Genomic DNA, 18,502 nt, shown 5'->3' with positions numbered 1-18,502 from the left:
ATTTTACAATAATCTAATTACTTGCATGCTAGATTTGTCTAGCCATGACAAGTGAAATCCAGAACTATGGGCCTGAAATATATGTATGGCAAAAGTGACAGAAACATTTTCCATTAGAAGAGGTTTTTAGGAAGCATTTTCCTTTTCCTTATTTTTTTTAAATTCTGTAATTAATCAAATGCATTGTTTAAATTAACTTCTGCAATATTAAGCATCTAAACACAGACTGTGGCACTAAATAGGAAAGTAAATTTATTGTATACAGTTTTTTCCTTGGACTGGTTTTAAAAACTAAGTGACCATAGAGTGCACATGGTAATTAATTTCATACATTTCTCACTGTCTGTAGTGAATAATTAAAATATTCACAGAGAGCTAACACAAAGCTCAGTTCTCTGTAGTCTCATTTGGATCAAGATATACAAATGCAACTTCAGGCTACTTAACAGAACTTAACAGATTGTTTACCTCATCAATATCTCAGTGAGAAATAAAAAGTTCAAATCAGAGCAGAACAACTCAGAGTAGGGCAAGATTTGATTGGAATTCCATGAATTCAGTTGATCTTTGGAGAACTCTAGCACACATAACCTAAAGCCAAAGGGAAAAGGGGCCCTTCAGCAAAAAGATCATAGGGAATCAAGGGTTGTTTCTTGTCACAAAGTTGAGACTTAAATGTTACCTAACATTTTCTTTTTCAATTGAAAAGGAACTTCTTTTAATATACAATAAAAGTATACTGTAATTAATATATTAGTATGTTTTCCTATTATATAAAATTTTCTGTCAAGTTCTGAGTCCTCTTGAAGAGATCACCTTCCCTAAGTAGTCACTGAAGAAGGAGCAAGCGCATTTCAAGGACTGACTCCCAAAACACTGGTGTCAAAAATTAGAGACAATACAGATTTCTATTGGCTCTACCTTCCCCTAAAGCACTGATAGAAAAACTAAGCATTATTTCAGAATTCTTGCTTACTGCCTATGACATTGATGTAGACTGGATCACTTCTCTAAATATTCTTTGCAAAGAGTGGCAAAGGTTTTCACTGTTTTCCCTTGAACACCCCTTCCTCCCAAGTGATTGACCCAAGAATACTATTACAGGTTCCAGGGGAAAGGTACTTATAATTAAGGCTACACAATGCTCTCCATTTAGAGTCTAATCACAACTGTTATTCATTTTGAATAGGAAAATTCAAACTTACAATGTCATTTAAAGAAAATAGAGCTTTTTCCCCTGCCCTTTTTTTTGAGAGAGAATTATTAGTACCCCCATGTTGAAGAAGGATTTGATATTCTGCACCAAGATAACAAAGATGTGAGAGATGCAACTATCAAAAGAGCCTGCTCTTGCAAGACTCAAATCTCTTCCTAACACAGCCTTGTTAAAATTCAGTAGATACATACTTTGAGGATTCAACATCTGCCAGGTCAAGGCTTTTCCTTGCTGTTCTCTTCCCTGGCAAAGGATGACTACTATAACATGAAGCCAAAACCATGAGGCAGGGGACTAGCTCTGCTGTTCTCTCTATGCTGTGATTGAGGCCAGAGTCCAAACTCTGAACAAGAGAAGAAAGAGGCAGCCATACATGGCACAGAGGAGAAAGGAGGCAAACAGTCAAGCAAAAGTATAGTAAAAAAGAGGAAGATGGAAAAAGATCATATGAGAGAGTTCTCAGGACTCTGACTAGGGTGTTGTTAAGAAAGAAGTCTGAAAACAGCACATAGGAAGAATTTGGAGAAAAGAGGTCCAGGAGATTGAAACTTCTGTAGTCAGCTAGAGAAGATTCACTTGCGAAACATGAACTCAAACATCTGACTCCAGTGAACCAGACAAAACTGGTTTATATAGTGTGAGGCTATATTACAAAACAACTGCCAAGTATACTTACTTAGTTTGTCCTTGTAGAAGTCTGAACCTCAGAACCTTCCCGTGTGCCAATAAAGTGTGCATGGGTTACCTTTCTTTTATTTTTTCCCTTGGTCCAAATCTTTAAAACCTGAGACTTGCTTTAAAGATACATTATAAAGTTCAATTCTGTGAAATTCAGAAGTTATGTTAGAAAAGCTTAGATTTTCTAATATAAAGGCCTTTGCAACTACTGCTTGATATTTTGCCCACAATGATTGTCTATAATTCTCCTCCTTCCAGAAGGATGGTCAGAAATAGACCTTAATTCTAAAAGGCTCCAGCAAGTGTCTCTCATTACATCTTGTGCCATCTCTCTCCATTTTGTTTTCTTTTCCTTTGCACACTGTAGCTATTAAAAAACCTCAAACCAGTAATTTAGTTTTAAAAACAAAATGGATGGCAGTTCACAGCTCCAAAACTGGACCTTACTGTTACTTAATGCCCAGGCTCCTATCAGTACATCAGGTAATGCAAATAATGTACAGTTTCCACCTCAAAATAGAGATGTTAAGTTTCTAACGATATATAGAATGATGTAAAAATCTATATTGGAAGACAGGCTCACTTTTTTTTGTTTGTATTGTGCTTATACTTTTAAATAAAAAAAGAAAAGGTGGAGAAGGTCAGATGGGCTGGGGAAAAAGTTTAGAGGAGAACTTGTGCCTCCTCTTCTGTGCAACCCCTCACGTGCTGCATCCCTTGCCACAAGCTCACAGGGGCAGGGTGAAACCTGGGCAAAGGGTGAAAGGCACAGAGAGATTTTGCACATGGATCATCCCTGTCTCTAATCCTGTCCCTTTGCTCCTCCTTCCGAGTCGATGTGTCAATTACAGCTCTGGTGTTTCGTACAGGCTCTTCCCTCGCCAAGGTCCACCTCAACACCCAGAACACTTGGAAGACCCTGATTAAAGAGCTATTACAGCTATTCCTCCTCCTCAATTCACTCATTTTTAAGCAAAGCTGTCCTAAAACAGCTCTTTAAAAAATGGGATATTTTCTTCATAATTGGCTCATCAAAAGCCCAGTACTTGTTGTTCAGAGCATTCATTCTTTGAAATTGTGCCTCACTGAAATTTTTGATAGGCAATTTATCTAAAATACCCATAAATATCCTTAACCATTTCAAATGGAAACAATGTGTCCCACATTGAGTCAGATTTTGTATTCAATGTCAGAAATACGTGACAGGTGTTGTGCCCTGTTAATGATGATAAGGCTAACAGCATGGATGATTCACCATAGACGGTAGATTTGTCATTTCCTTTGTTTGTTACTACCTTGAGGCTTTATTGGAAACATGCAGGAGATTCTGAGGTTATTCACTACCCACAGCCTCCAAAATGGATCCTGTCTCCTAAACAAGAAAGCTAAACAGATTCAGAAAAGAAATAATTTTTAAAAAAGGAAAAAAAAAAATTTTACAGAGCTGCTTCATTATACACTGCCCACCAGGGTCCATTCTCCCTTAAAAGTAGCCAGTTCTAAAAACAAAAAAATAGAATCATGTGACAGGTACTGCAATGCACTCAGGTAAATCAGTTTTGTGCCTCTCTGTCGCTTAGAATAGAGTTAACACTGAATGATAGGAAACATTCATGTATGGGTGAAGGGAAAAATAAGAATATTGATGCCTGTAAAAAGCAACTTGGAAGTGGCAGAGACATTATAAACAGTATTTTAATACGATGTGAAGTACAAGCACTTGATACAGAGGGGATGATATATTGATTTTCCTCATTCTGCACTATGCATGTCAGTAAGATCAATGGAAGTCACAAACCTGTATCAAGGAAATTATAATATGTGGAATTATTTATAGAATGGCTGCTTCAGGTGCACATCAATTGCAGCATCATAATGGCCAGACTTATGACTGAGGATAAAGCCATCCATTATATATTGTAAATGATAAAGCGTGCATTCCCATCATTTCTTCGTTCACCACATTTTTCATATGTGAATGGAAGAACTAATAGAAGGATTCTCATACAGCCTTTTTTATAAAGAAGTAATAAACATTGTATAGTTTATCACTAAAAGATAACGATTCCACTTACAAACTAGGTCTAAAAAAACAACTACAGGCATTATTTTCCAAAACAGTGTTATGCAATGTACACCAAAGCAAATATGCTGAAACTTTGGAAATCACTTCTGGATTGCTCAAAATTCTGGGGACCTTGAAGAAGCTGAAAAGAAGCAGCAGACAGAAGTCCAGCATCTCCAAGCTTCTGGTGGCAAGAAAGCATGAATCTGTAAGCACATGCTTTTCTTTTCCAACAGCAAAAGCTGTGTCAGCACTGGTAGACAAAGAAAAAGTCATACAGCCACACAGGTACCTTTATAATTTTCATATCTCAAAATTATGGCATTTCCAATAAAGTATGCTTTTGAATCACCATTTACTTCTACAGCTCACTTAGTTTCACAGTAGTCTTTATCTCCTACTGTTAACTCTTAAAATAAGCCTTTCAAAGGTCAATCCAAACTGTTACGATTCTGGATGTTAAATTGAATTTTTCATGTCTCCTTGTTCTTTTGAAAGGCTTAAAAGCAATTTGTGGCAATCAACACAAAGAGATTTGATTGACAAAGTTTAATAAAGTGATCTAGAGAAGATTCATTGGGGAAAAAACTGCTAAAATTGCAAATTAAACAGCAAATAGTTTGTCTGCCCTTGAAAGAAAATAGGTTCTTTTAGATGTGAAAATCATTCTAAAAGCTTCTGAAAGTACCTAATGAAATTTTAGAAATGCACAGCATTATCTTTCAGATCTGCAAAAGTAATCAAATAAAAAAGAAACTACAAAAGGACAAGTGCCACAATAGCCACCAAACAAGTCTGTTGGCGTCATTCACACAAACCTCAAAAACATAGTGGCCAAACTTCCCCCAAATGAAATACAGGACATTTAGCTAAACACCTGTGGAAATCAAGGGGTTTTGCTCCTCTCCATTGCCTATCTGCTCTTTCCTTCCCAGTTGACTGTCTCAAAATGCCTTTCTCTGCGACCTCCTTTCTCCATCTGCAGACAGGAGAGATGCCCAGCTGGAGGATCCCTGCCAGGCCACGCCGGCAGCAGTGCTGTGACCCTTCCAACACTGCTCCAGCCCAGGGGAGTGAGCAGCAGTCGCTGCTGAATTTGTATCTGCATAACCCTGCTGCAAATCTGCAGCAAAGATACAAAAACCCCCAACCCAAAGACACATCTTAAACTGCCAGGCCAACTCTCAATGGGGCGGGGAGAAATGCTATGCTCCCTTTTGACATTTTTACTTTTCGGTTCTGAATTTTTGGGCTTTCATTGATTAACTCACTAAGGAAAATAAGTATTTTGGGAGGGAAAAAGAGTATTTTGGGAGGGAAGAAGAGTAATTTAGGAGACAAAATGAGTAATTTAGCTGGTTTTTAAAGAAATTTTATTTCTAAACCTCTAGTCATGTGAACAGTGTTGGACTGATAGCACCTATCATAGTTAGAAGATTTATTTCTCTCTTTTGTAATGGTGCTTCAACCTCATATACGCATTTTCTGGTTTAATTTTTAAGTATTATTCAGATTTTTTTGTCTTTACACCATTCTCATGTGACTTCAAATTACTGTTACCTGCAAATACAACTGATGTATTAATTTTCTCAAGTTTCAAATCAGTCACATGACATAAACCTACTCAGAATCATTTATATTTTGATCTACAAAAACCTACTAGATTTTCTTTTACTAACAAGTGCAGGGTTTTTAAAAATTATATTCATGTCTATGAAAATTTTCCAATCAATACTACTCTATTAAGTGCTATTCTAACATTATGGTGATTTCATGTAATAAATTAGTTTTCCTGTACCTGGTAACTTACTGTAGCTTACACACTTTTATATTTATTGGAGACATAACAGAAAAAAAAAGCATTTGAAATGCCAACAAATGAAATTTAACACAGGAAACTCAGAATTCATTAATGATAAAACATGTAGTTATGAAAGACTGCACAAAACTCATTCACTCAATTGCTACAGAGACTGAGGGATTTATGCAAGGGACAATAAATCCGAAACAATACAGCTCAGTTCAACACACCACATTTCACTGCATTAGCAGCACCTTGTGAACTAAACCATCTCAGCTCATTTACTCTTTATAAAATTACCTTTTTTTCTTTAGAAAAGCTATCTTTGCCAAAGGACAAAGGGCAAACCTACAGTATTAATCTACACATTAAACACCTATTTTGGCAATAATAAATATGAAGGTCCAGAATTACCCATTATAGACTGTAAACATGATTGTTTACTTATTTGAGCCTTACAAATCCACCATACAAACAATTTGTGTTTCACAAAAGTCCAAGATACGATTCAGTTACTTCTTTGCAGGCTGACCAGACTAATTTCTATTAGTTTTGCAGTGACCTTTGTTATATGTTATTCTAATGCTGGGGGTACACATTTTAAAACTCTTATAGACAATATGATTAAAACTTTTATGATATGATTGAAACTATATGATTGAGCTCATTAAAACTAATGATGAAAGTTTCTTTAGATAATCTAGCATCTAGATTAATTTTAAGATCAAATCTTGTTTGCTCAATAAGGTTTTTTATTCATCAAAGACTCAGGCAATGAGAAATCTTTACCTCTTTTAATTACACATTCCTGATAACATCAGCCTCAATTTCCGCATAGTTGCAATTTAGAATAAAACATGTTTTAATCAACTTCTTCTAAAGCACAGTAAAGATTTTATCAGATATTAACGGCAAACACCACCAGTCCAAACCTACTTTGATGTTTCTTTTCAATAACACAGACTAGTAAGAATTGCCATCTGTAAAAAATGATTTTTTTTGCTTTCTCAGTATTTGTGTGAATGTCGAACAAATTATTTAAGGACTGTGCAAATGTTTTTAAAAATACACTCAAAACTGAAATATAACTTTTTTTTTTTAAAGTAACTGCTGTTCAGACTGCTGCTCAGATTCTACAGTCAGTGAGCTGACCCTTGCAAAGTTTCACATATCTATCTCAGAAACTGCTAATTACTGATAAAACACACAGCTGCAAAGACCCTGCACTCCAGAGGTGACTCACCAACAGCTGGGCTGCTGCTCAGCTAGGCTTGGGCTCTACTGGGCATTTAGAACCAGCCTTAAACTTAAACCCTCTGTGCTGCCGGTCCTAGCCTAGCTCAAAGTGCATGGAGCCCCACCTACCTCCTCATGCAATCCAGCGCCCGAATGAAGAAGTCTTTGTGCAGTTGGTGCTCGTCCCTCAGGATGGAGCACTGCTCCAGCGTCACCGACATGGATGTCCTGTCTTTGGCACTTTTGCAGCAGGTGAAGCGCACTCCGTTCAGCTTCCGGCAAATCTGAGGCACAGGTAGGGCACACAGGTTAGCCCTTCTCCACCAGGCAGGCTATGCAGCACCTGCAACTCTGCAAGCCTAAGAAAGTGTCTCCAGAGAGATACAGCATTCCTCAAGAAGAAAGCACCTACTAAAAGTTAGTACTGGTGCATTCAATTCCTAAACTTGAAATAGGATTTTTATAACTATAAAAGAAACCAATCTTTTTCCTCACTTAATCTAGCAACCACCCTGTTCAATGAAAACTTAATTGTCTGAATAACTAATGAATAAAGAAAAACCTTGAATCACAAACATGAATGCAGCAGACTAACTTCTTGTGAAGGTATGGAGTCAGACACATCTGAACTTCAATAGTTTTTTATTTTCAACAGGTAAACTGTTCAATGTATGACTCCCATTTAATAAAGTTTAACACAAATGACTGCCATGGATTGTCTACTTTCACTTATACTTTGAAAAAGTAATAACGCATAAAAGAAACGTGACATTTTGGAGGATGATTTATCCCTTTAAGAATCAACCTGTGGTTGTACCATTCCATTAGTTTCAACTTCGGTTTCAAACAATATTTTACTAGAAAAAATAAAAATTTGAAGGACAGCTGCTGTTCCCAAGTGTGGGTCTACTTTTCCCCAGATATAATTTATCCTGAGAAACGGTAATACTTTGCTTTCACCTATCCCTGGAGAATCACAGGTATAATTGTATGACACCTCAAAATGTTTGTGAGACTAGGGCAAGGCAATAAACTACAGCAGTAATCACAAAAAGGAACTTCCCACATTGGCTATCATGGGAGAGCTTGAAGGATGAACTGGAACATGATCTCACCAATGTCAGTTCAGCAAATAAGTGTTTCTTCATCTGCTAGTTGCATTTCCATAAATTCTATTAAATCAATAAATACTATTGAAATCTATTAAAATTAGAGAATACTTAAGAGTCTTTAAGTTCTTTGTGATACCATGGTGAGAGCAATCTTAAAAGTTTAATTTAGGGAAACAGTTAAGGGAATCTTACTTAGAACCCAAAGAGCTACAGGATAGTGAAGGGGAACCTACGAGTGTTTCTTCCATCCTATAATTTAAAATTTTAAAAGTTAAATCTGTTTTAAAATTTGAACAGTTGCACTGGGATTTAAAACATGTACTGTAGGGTAATTTTCTTGAATAATGGTGTGAAAGAAGTTAAGCATTTCATTGAAGAGATTAATTCTCTTTGCACTAGTATCTTTGGAAGTCCATAATTCATGGGGCTATTTGATGAGAATGAGTCCTAAAAAATATTTAAAATATTAAAAAATCATTTAAAAATAAAGTAAAAAAATCTCAGCTAATTATTCTGTATGAGTGATGGGCTCTGATGTAGGGAGATATAGGAGGACAGGAAAGACAACTTCTATTAAATTTATTCTTACAGTCCAATTATATCAGGGATTCCATGCAATAAAAAAAGTGATATTGCACATCTACTGCACTGAAAAAGTTTTATTCTTACATCTTTTTCAATAAAAAAATGGAATATAGTATAACAGTGGGAATATCACTGGAACCAGAAAGTTAAAGTAAGGGAACTTAAAAAGAAATAGAATTCAGCGAATGAAAATCATGAAACACTTTGTATATCCAAAGAATGCTTTTTACCCATTAAATTATTTTCAGAGAACTTAGAATAGATGGTAAAATACAACTTTATCTACCCAGAGATTTAGCACACTGTTTTGTAACTAAGTTTATACTGTACCTTTTACTTTTTTAAAAGCAGTGTTTCATAGTAATTGCAAGACTGGTACTTCAAGAAAAACTTGAAACTATTTTTCCTTACAAAGCATTTATACGGCAATAGCATGTGATAATATTTATTAACCACATGGCAAAATGTTATTATTAGTAATAGGAAAGTTATTAATACAAAAATACAGCTAAGATTGTATTTTCCTTGGTGCTAATAAAAAGTAATGGAAAACATTATTAATATTTTTATATCAAATATTTATTTGCATTGAAGGGTATATACATTTGAAAGTCTCCCAAAACACAAAACCTTACTTCACTTTCAGTAGATGCCAAAAACTCCCTGCTGGTATAAGGGAGCAGAGATACCAAGGGTACTTTTCTAAATATAAGACAACCATGTGGCTGAAATTCACAGTCCTGAAAAGCCTGAGCTCTCTACAAACATCTAAGAGTTGTTTTCCTGCCCTTTTAATTTTTTTAATATGCACGTGCAAACCCCACAAAATTGGGAAGCAAAAAGGAATTATGGGGAAAAAGTAAAATAAGTATTAATCACTGTTAAATAAACAATTTTCTTTGTGTTCTCCCTATGTCTGATTGTCTGTCCTTTGCATGTCTTTTGCAACACTTATTTGGGAAAATTTGAATGCAGCAATAGCAAAAAAAAAAAAAAAAAAGCCAAAGCAAGCAGTCATGTCCCACATCATATATAAAGGACACTAAAAAAAAAAAGAAATTATTTTGAGTAGCTTTATATTATTAAAGAATGGACAGTAAACAAATCACTCAAATTCTAGCAGGTTCTACTAGCTTAAAATGTAAAAAAAAATTTGTCATCTATTTAGGTGGAGGAAGAAGAGATAAATTTAAGAGTGAAAGGAGTGACTATGAGAATGAGTATGTTAGAAATTATAACAGCCCATCTGCCTCCTTTAACCAGTGAGTTCTCCAATCATATCCTTAAAATCCATTGCACTTACAATATCAGCAAGCTTATGAAAATGAGTTCACCATTAGTTCATCAATTTTTTTGAAACAAGAGAGTTTACCGTTGCAGCCAGCCACATGATTTCTACATTTTTTCTCTTTTTAGCCTGGATATTTTGATGAAGACTTTCTAGCAATTCCTTTAAATCATTTTGTTCTTGAAAATGTGGTAAACCTGGAAAAAAAGGATGATAAAATTGCTATTTTGATAAGGTTGGTGATATGCTTGTCCTGACTAAAAAATGCTCATGGTAAACAACAGGTCTATTATTTACAGCCTTTTTTTGGAACACATGGTGAAAATTACCAGCTAAATATTTAAGGAATAAGCAAACCTTATGTCTTTCTGAGTATTGCTTTGGCCTCCCTAAGATCTTCATGTGGAAATTTAAAGTATCTTCAACCTTCATCTTACAAATGGATGGTGAAAAACAAAATCAAATCTCTGCTGTAGTTCTCTTCATCACATATTACAGATATTCAATAGAAATTGGGAAAAAAACCCTGAGTGTATTATAACTTGCTTTAGTGAGATTTTTCTTTATTTTAAAGTTAAAAATTTTGGGTTTGCTTTCAAATTGAAACATCTAATTATTGTTTTGAAATGTGCCTTAGATTTTCATATAATGTAGCATAAGGGTTAAACAGCATTAAGTATCCCCTCTAAAAAGTAACAAAGTATATTTCTCCTGAAATTAGTGGGGTTTTATTTTGAAGTAGAAAATAATTTCAAGTTTACTTAAAATCCAAAATTTTACCTGCTAGTTCTGGGTATGGCATTTAAGCTGAAGTTTAATTTATCCTACATCTCAAGCAAAAATTCAAGAGTAGGCAATTTAATTTCCCCCTCTGTTTCATATGTATATAGAGGACATTTTTTTCTAATGTTACATTTATCTTCACTACTTTTGAAAATCAATAAAAACAAGCAGAATCTGTTTTCTGAAATTATTTTTTCTCTGCGTGGCAAAGTAATAAAAAAAAAGCAATTATAGTTACCACCAAATAAAGGTCTCAGAATCAAGTGAAACAAAGTGAAACTAAATTAATCAATGGCTACAGTTTCTTCAAGAAGAAAAAGTAAATTGTCCATCCAGTGAGGGAAAAAAGCCTCCCACAACCAAGGCCCCAAACCCAAGCCCAAAGACTTATACTCAATTGAAAGAATAAAAATGAGGGAAGTATTAATGAAGGTCAATATCCATTCTCCTAATGTGTTCCAAGTTGGAATGATCCCTATTATCAACAGGCTTTTACCTTTTACTTCTAAGAAATTCTGTAGTTTCCCTTATCCATGACTCATAGTAAGAAGCAATTTAAATATATTCAAAAAGAACTAAGTTTCTTTCACACTGTGCTGTCTAAAAAACCTCACAAACAAACAATAAAAAAAAGAAAAAGGAAGGAAAAAGTACATCCAACCTAGTTTTGCAATAATTTTAATGTGGATTGTTTTAACTGTGTATCACAAGTTCTGATTGTACACTTACATAATGCATAGCACATAAAAACACATCACACTCTGCTAGACTATTACCCTTATGGATGCATCTGTTTCTTTAAAACACAGAGCACACAATGACAAAGATGCAATGAGATTATGCAAATGTATCGCAAAACATTTTATTCCAGGCAGTTTTGGTTCACAGCAGAAAATGTGACATCTCAGAGGGGTGTCTTCACCACAGGTACAACAAGAGTCTCCTAATTTAGAGTACTGCCAAATGAGTTGCACCTTGACTGGAAATGATCAATTGCTTAAACTCCTTGGGTCCCCCACAGTATTAAACCACCAAATCAGGCTTACAGTTTATAAGGGGGAGGAACCTGGAAGTACCTAACAGCTTTGTTGTTTTCAGTTAATTATGTGCTACTAAATAACAACCTTACATTTTTGGACTCTTACTATCCTTATAATATATGGCACATAGCATTTCTATAAAAGTGGTACCATTTGGGTGCTTCAATCAGAGCTATATTTGGTCAGCATTTTTGATAGGAACCTTTCTGGGAACACACTCTTATTTTCAGTTTCTGCTAAAATAATTTAAGAGGTTAAGAAATAGGTAAATTATGAAGTGTATGTTCATCTTAAGGAAGACAGAAAATCAGTGGATGCTTAGTTACAAGCAAGGAGAAATACAGACACGAGAGGAAAACTAAAATTGCAAAGGTGGCAATACCTTTCTGGGACTGGAAAATTGAATTCTTTGAAAGGGAATATATGATTGAATCAGCAGGCCAGGGAGGCTGCCAAGGGTGGATGCAACAGCCTGGCAAATAGGGCTGTGAGTCCTCAAATTCTGTTGGACTTTATGAGCACAGTTTGGAACTAACAGCTTTGGAAACACAGTCCTGCATTTATTTTGTAGTACAGATTTGGCACTACAAGAAATTATCTGGATAGGTGGGACAAAACCATCAAAGAACCATCAATACTGAATGTCTCTCACTTGGCCCCAGCACCAGGGCTTCTGCCAGCCTTGTATGGAGGTTTGTCTTTCAGAGTGGGGGAACAGGAGAGGGATTAAAGTCCTCCTCCAAATGAACAAGTTTTAGAGCTTCACTTTTTTCCCATTCAGCTGATTTAAAAGGTACGTTTCTCCAAGGTAAAAGAGTGATTCCATATACTGTCATGGAGCTACTGGGAAGGGCAGTGGTATCAAAAGGTGCTTTGGGTTCCATAAAAAATTGTATAAAGAAGTGACTCAGTTCTTAAAGGTAGAGAACAAAGCAAGAATGTTATAATAACCAGAAAAGACATGATGAACTAGACAAGATTAGCTCTCAAAAGCCTTCACAATCTGGAAGAAGTCCAGGAGCTGTGTGGCTCCCTAATAATCCTGCAAGGAAGGCAGTACAAGTTTAAAATCTGTTAATGAAAAGCAGCCAATATTATCTGAATGCAAATTTTTGCTTTTATAAAATAAAATCTATTTATGAGATAGCAGATCTACCTTAGTCCTCACCTGGATGAGGTTAGTTTTTCAAGGATATTTTCTTGGGAAGTTCCCCTAAATTAATCACCCAACTTGTATGAGTTTCTCTGTAGACATCCTAGAAATACTAGGTCTGTGGGTGGATGGATGGGCATCCTGCCCACCATTTAGGAAGAGAGCTTTTGTTTCTGTCAAAATTATTAATAAATTAAAATCATCCTGATGTAAGAGATAAACAAGTATTCATATGTATGTGATGTATCAAAGCTTTACTTAGTATTTAAAAATCAGGCTGTTAAATCTGCAACATTTGGTACTATAGTTTGGGCATTAAAACTAGCAGGATTAGATTGATGCAAATGTTTTTTTCAGTCCTTTCTTTTGGCAATCAATAATAACAGCATAGTAATGTTTATGTTTATAATACCGAATTTCTATAGAAGTGGAATACAGGGCCTATTCTAATGAAACCTTGCTATTCATATAATGATGATGTGGCTCATTGCTTGTATTTGCAACTGCAGATTTCTCAGTGGTTCACCAAACCTCAACACATTTTCAGAATAAGAACAGAGGGTATGACTTAAGCTGATGAAATTTCCCACCAAGTACTTCTGTACAAATAGAGTAGGTACAGACTGACCTCTACATGAAAGATTAAGAAACTTATTTTAATAACTTAAAATAGCTGTTCAGTTCATCATTCCTCTGTTTCATTTTCTCTGTAGTTTCTGCTGCAGCATTGGGCCTGAAATCACTCTTGAGATCAGCAGGGTCATGCACAGATACAAAATGTTTAAATTTATGGAACAAGTTATAGAATTTTGCTAGTATTACTGTCTTATAACCTTTTACCCATCAAAGCTTTTCAAAGCCATCTGGACACTGCATTATTTTGTACTCACAATCAGGAGGCATTTTTTCCGTAAATAACTTGTAATATTCTTTGAGAAGTTCTAAGTTTTCCTGGTTAATGTTTTCCTGCAAAGTGGTATCTCCAAACCTATGAAAATACACAATAAGTTATGAAAAAAAACCCAAAACCCATAAACCAATAAAAGGATAAATTATCCTTCATAATTATTTATTTGATAAAGAAATAACTTAGGTTTTATATTACTTGTTTTATAGCGCTGAATGCATTAGATTTTGTCAAACATGCAGTAGTTAAGCTCTTGTATGCTTTGGAACTAATTTTGGAAACGAGATCATCGCTGATGCATACTTCTTCCAAAAGTTTATTAACAAAGCCATCTATTTACAAACATGCAATAAGGTACTTAAGTTTTTTGCCCTCACAAATCCTGAATATATGGAAAGGCACTTTGGGGGAATTCAAAATGGTACCATAGGCAGAGAATACCAACTCCTCCATTCTTTTCAATCAAAAATATTCTCGAGTGTATTCTATCAAAAAACAAATAAAAAGATGGCTTTTTCTAATAGAGTAATGTTTCCTAGAAATTTGCCACAGAAATATTTTTATATTCTCATGTTCTTTTTCCCACAAAAACCTCCGTATTTTTAACCAAAAATCATGTGCAATGTTTACAGTCTCAAAAACAAATGCGCAACTTTAGGAGTTAAGCAATATTTTGATTTAAGACAAAAACAGACTGTAACTGCATGCAGATAAGCTGTTTCTGCATTGAACTTATTTGCTTAGTAGATGTTAGTACATATCCATATTTATAGATATGTGGCTGTTAAGTTTTCTCTCATAGCTTTCATTGTGCACAATGTAAAATGACCACTGGGAACAATACCTCCTGCCACTTCACTTGCAAGCCAGGCATCTTTTCATGCCAACTCCTCTACAAGCCCCAGGTAATCAGGCTATTTCTAAACTGTGTCAAATTATTCCTCAGAATATTCATAACACTCTGTCCTTCCTGCCAATCTCCCACATATAAGCTCCCACTAGCTTGCTTCTTGGTTACCACATCATATCTTATCTCTTATTTTTTGAGTATCCCACTCAGAACTGTCGCGACAGATTTTATTGGTTTTGCACATTTTCAATTTGGCCATGTCATTCCTCTCAGTGCTTTCCTCTTTATGGCATCAAGAATAACCTATTTTCATTTTCAAGAAGTTCCCAAGTTCTCGAACCAACTATACAACTCTTTCACCAGTAAAATTCCACTTTTTACAGTCTTTTCATTCAGTCTATGTCTCCCACTTCAATTTTCTGCCTAAATTTTCTCACATATCACCACTCAACTTGGAAAAGTGTCCCATAAGCATTCACAAAGCTACCTAATGGCATTCTTTAGTGGACTTCTTTAAAAGACTGATTTTATTTGGCTGTCTACAATGAGCAGGAGGTGAAACTCCTGGGATGCTTAGCTTCTTGCCTATTGTCCAGGTTAAGAATTTTCACTGTTTCCCTCTATTACTCCAGCTACAGCTTTGCCAAAGCTTTTGGCTTGTAGCGAACACAACCTAAAGATAAGTATTACGTATTTTGGATTCTCTGCTAATAAAAGCAGCTAAAAGGAAAAAAAGTTTTAAAAAGTAGCTGTCTATATTGACATCTTGACTTCTATCTTGCCGTTTTAGTACTGCACAAATGTGGTAATTTAACGTGACCGACAGATACCCCTTCTTGGCAGAGAAAATTAATACGTTGGAGAAATTTTGAGTATTATTATACTAATTAATTAGTATAATAATAATAATAATAATTATTATTATTATTAATAATAATAATAATAAGTAGTAGTAGTAGTAGTAGTAGTTATATTAATTAGTTTCTAGCAATCTGCTGCAGCAGAATACTAATAAATTTATCAGCCTTCACATTTCTACAAACATACTACTAATGCATTCCCTGTTATTAACTACCATTCCAAAACCCTGGAAAAAAGCCCTAAAAAACTGAGACAACTTCTCTAGCTTATCACTTGTCCAGACTGTTTAACCCCATTTTTAAAGATATAAGAATTTTGAATTTTCAAACTTGTTTGAGAATTTCGAAGTACTACATACAAACAAAATTCTGCATCTGAGAAATAGAAATCCATTCTGCATCTCTATCCAAGAGAAATGTGGCACCAACTCTGTGAAATGAAGCTTTGCTTATGGCCTTATCTTCATCTGGACTTTTTCATTGTTCTACATTGCTTCATAGCTTGTGTTTATTTTCTTTAATACCTTTGAAAATACACACTGAGTCAATGTGAGATTGTCCAAGAGCAAATAACAAAAAAGATATATTTCTAATCCTGAGAGATGTCCTGTACCAGCATGGAATACTTGGACAGAAAATGAAACATGACTTATTCTTACCTCTCTGCCAGTGTTTGCTGTTCATTGATTCCAACATTAAAGAGCACTGGATACATGCGAAGCAGCTTTCCTTCTTTAATCTCTTGCGGCAGCAGCTCAAACATCTTTGCTGGGAGCTGGACCTCTATAATGTAATGTTCACTAGGGAAAATAAAAACATGAATAAGGATGGGGTTCTTCACTGGTCTGCTTAAAATAATCTTCCTAAATTACAAAAAATGTGTAGAATTACAAATCCCTCCTTTTTTCCCTTAATTGAACCTTAAAAAGGGATGATTCAGCTTGCTTGTTTTAAGAGCATATCCAAGTATATGAAGAAAGGCAGCTATAACTGTATATAACTATAAACAAACTTCTTTACAAAAGTGAAAAGAGAACTAAGGATGAAAGCAGCAAAAAAGTCCTCTGCTACCAAAATATCAATAAGAATATCTCAAATCTTAAAATGCATCTTGCTGAGTTACAAAAACAACTTACTTCCAAAGTCACAAATTGATCTGGTATCCACTCTAAAAGTAATATGAGCAAAAATATTTCATAAAAACTCAAAGTAAAACTCACATTTTCTTCAGTGTTTGGATTTTCTCCCTAGGGGTAGAAAGCATCACCAACAACTAAATTGCCTCAGTGAAGATAATAACTGAAGGCTCATCACATAAACATGAATCCTGTTTTAGGAGAAGGGATATGATGTATAGAAGTTGCGGGCTTATATTTGTGTTCAGTCTGACATAATGAAAAATGTGCTACTTTGGCTGCCAGGCCAAATTCTGACCACATGGAAGCCCCAAGTTGGATTCCACCTGCCTTTGAGAATTGGTGCCTGACCCCACAACAGAAAGAATGGCATGATGTTATCTTAGCTTTTATTAGCTTTCTTTGCATTGTTGGAGCAACCAATCCAAATTTTTTTAAAAAAAAGAACAGACTAGAAGAAAATCCATTTGTTTTCAGGATCTGGTATTTTAATCAGAAAGGGATGACTGATAATGGAGGCTGAAATTTTCACTCCTGCAGAGAACATTTGAAGTATGACACCAGCAACAAGAAGTGTTACAGCAACAGGAGGGAAAGAAGATCTATCCTGCCTACAGAGGTCAGGTCAAGGAAGTCACTCAAGTTTTGCATGTAAATTTAAGATGGATAATTGTTTGCACTTATGTAAATAATCATGAAGTTCCTCCAACTCTTCAATCACATACTTGCTAAATAATAGAAATGCCATCCAGATTACCCTCTGGAGAATTTGGGTGAGAAAAAGACAGAAAACCTTGAAGAAAAATTTCAATTTCTGCAGTAGCTCTGACACCTTTAGGAAGCTTGAGGGATGACTGCACCAGCTCAAGTGTTTGGAAAAACAGATTCCACTTGGAAGAGCTAGTGGTCACGTTTAAACTTTATCCTGCTCATATATCTGAGAAAAAAGTAAAACGGGTCCAGTGCAGACCTGTGACTGCAATGTAATTGCATTCAGCAAGGGCAGCAACATCTGCTTAGTACAGGCTAGAACTGGCATGCAGTCTTTGAGCAAATGCCAGATGCTCCCCACTGAGAGGGAATATTAGTCCTGAGTGGAGAATACATGTCTCAGGGATGGGGGGAACAAAAAACAAAATAGTTCTACTTCCCAGGTAAGTTTGTGTTTTGTTTAATTAATTCACCCATGTGAAAGAAATAGAGCGTTAGCAAAAAGGATAGTAAAGAATGTGGTTCCCATGACCTCTGCATAGCAGCATTAATTCTCAGACTGCCTGAGAGCCCTCCTGGCTGCTGTCAAGTGCTACCAGAACACTGCTCTGATGGAGTGCTTTGATGAACTAGAAAAGAAACATTGGTTTAGTCTAATTCAAAGAGCATGCACTACAGAACCAAACTGCCACCAAATCACTGCATTGTTACATTTCACTACTCCCAAAATCACTACAAATCTCTGCATGTGAAAGAACACTGAGAAATGTTGATCTTTAGGCATGACAAATTAGTATCAGAACAATTTGAGACTTCCCCCCTTGTCTTTTTTTTTTTCTTTTTTTTTTTTTTTCAAAACACTTTTTGAAGTCTCAGAGATAATCCTTGGTAACTTTAAAAACTATGTTACCAATTGAACAATGAAAACAATGCATTTCTGATTGTGGACAGAAAAGGCCTAAAGCTATGACAGAGCTGTCTAGAAAATCCAGAAGTAGTACTGAAGTCAAGTGGAGGCAAAAAAAGAAACAATTTAAAGTATAGGAGGACTAGAAGAAATCTGGAGGGCTTGTTTGACATC

At 35.4% G+C, this 18,502-nt stretch overlaps 1 protein-coding gene across 1 annotated transcript in view; it reads right to left on the bottom strand.

Moving 5' to 3' along the window:
• Positions 1-18,502, bottom strand: part of INPP4B (inositol polyphosphate-4-phosphatase type II B) — a 290,218-nt gene that overhangs the window by 19,830 nt on the left and 251,886 nt on the right. The window contains exons 20-23 of the mRNA XM_031504683.2: positions 16,234-16,374; positions 13,848-13,945; positions 10,066-10,178; positions 7,126-7,280 (exon numbers count right to left, since the gene is read on the bottom strand). Of these exons, the coding sequence (XP_031360543.1) occupies positions 7,126-7,280; positions 10,066-10,178; positions 13,848-13,945; positions 16,234-16,374 (507 nt within the window). The remainder of the gene's footprint in view (positions 1-7,125; positions 7,281-10,065; positions 10,179-13,847; positions 13,946-16,233; positions 16,375-18,502) is intronic.

This window comes from Lonchura striata, chromosome 4, assembly GCF_046129695.1.
Source record: "Lonchura striata isolate bLonStr1 chromosome 4, bLonStr1.mat, whole genome shotgun sequence".
NCBI lineage: Eukaryota > Metazoa > Chordata > Aves > Passeriformes > Estrildidae > Lonchura > Lonchura striata.
The sequence above is the reverse complement of the archived record's forward strand: the minus strand, read 5'-3'. Positions and strand labels throughout refer to the sequence as shown.